The 1,434-nt window shown below is 41.8% G+C and overlaps 1 protein-coding gene across 1 annotated transcript in view; it reads right to left on the reverse strand.

Moving 5' to 3' along the window:
- LOC139151766 (thiosulfate transporter TsuA-like) overlaps positions 1 to 89 on the reverse strand; it is a 30,915-nt gene extending 30,826 nt beyond the window's left edge. The window contains exon 1 of the mRNA XM_070724746.1: positions 1 to 89. This exon is cut by the window's left edge and continues 46 nt beyond it. Within this exon, the coding sequence (XP_070580847.1) occupies positions 1 to 39 (39 nt within the window). The 5' untranslated portion in view covers positions 40 to 89.
- Between the last annotated feature and the right edge of the window lie 1,345 nt (positions 90 to 1,434).

The raw sequence follows: 1,434 nt of genomic DNA on the forward strand, positions 1-1,434 counted from the left end.
ATTCAGAGCCATTCCCGTGTTTGTCCCTGTGTCGACCATGATTGTGTTGTGAGAGAGGTGCAGTCACTCAGAATACACGCTTTAAAGAATGGTACGCATGTCAGAGTCCGCCCGTAAACGCATATGTCCTAGATAAATGACAGAACACTATCGTCCGGGCGAGGGGTGTTGTCACTTTGGCCTACATGCATGAACAGTCGTTAGATGAGTCCCCGGGTATAATTCGCTCACTGTACAGTATGTCAGACACTTTTTCTTAAATCGCACACGAGTAGATCTGTCTGGCAGTGCCCGATTGCTGTTTGTGAATCACAGCTCAAAGCCTTTTGTACACAAGAGTCGAGTGTTAAAACGTCAATTGAAGTACTGTGGTAAAAAAGTTACCTTTACGGTAAAGCGAACTCTTTCAATACCAGCTGCATTGCACCACTTGACCTTTATTCCTCCAGTACTTGTTCTTTTGGATGATATGGGTTTCATATCTCTGAAATGGTAACTATTTTCTGTAGACTGGCAGTACGTCTATTTTTAGAGTTCCGTCCACGCGTTTGTTCCGATATCCATTCTGGGTGACAAATCTACAGAGTAACTTTCTTTTAATCATTTCCGCTATTTTTATATTTAATTTTTTTCCAAGGTGTGAACAGCCTCATTCTTCTCCAATGTCGCAGTTTATCCAGGCATCGCTTCCCCTTTATATCAATGGGAAATAGCGCCTCCACGTCTGTGCACATAGTCAGCGAGCTCGTATGAAATCTCACTTTCAGGTTTGCATCGTTCGCAGCATCAAAATCCTGTGTCGTATTATTAACTTCACTTCCAAGCTAGAATTCTTCAAAAATGGTAGAACGCGCCTCGGGGACAAATATTCGGACTCTCAACTTTTCCAATGCTTTTCTGATCTGCCACTTGTGGGGGCTCATTTCAAAGCTCTTGAAATAAGAAAGTTTTTTACTGCCTTACATTTTGGAAAATCGAGTGTTTTATTTTTCCCATACAGCTAACACGGGATGGCGGACCTTTTGAATTTCTAGTATTTGTAAATGTCGGGTAATTAGTTTCTCTAGTGCCAAACGTTGCACGGTGACCCCCCGTTTTTATTGTTCATTTAGCAAGAGAACGTTGAAAGTTTCAATTAGGAAAGTTTGAGCAAAAGTTTAAGCCTTTCACTTTCGAGGAGCATACTACCTTAACGTCTAGGACCTACAAAGAGTGTCACTTGCAGGTAATCATTTGATCATCAGTAATCTCCCTAGCTGCTCCATGCCTTTGTACCCTACTGTTCTCGCACCATGCTCTCAGACAGACGATATTATCAGCGAATAGACTGTTGTTTTGCTCGATTTACAACCTATATCCAAAGAGATAATAACAAGGGCGATTCATGTCGAAGATACCGTCTTTTTAATTCTGTCTCGCGATGCCTTTCGATTC

Source organism: Ptychodera flava, chromosome 15, assembly GCF_041260155.1.
Source record: "Ptychodera flava strain L36383 chromosome 15, AS_Pfla_20210202, whole genome shotgun sequence".
Taxonomy (NCBI): domain Eukaryota; kingdom Metazoa; phylum Hemichordata; class Enteropneusta; family Ptychoderidae; genus Ptychodera; species Ptychodera flava.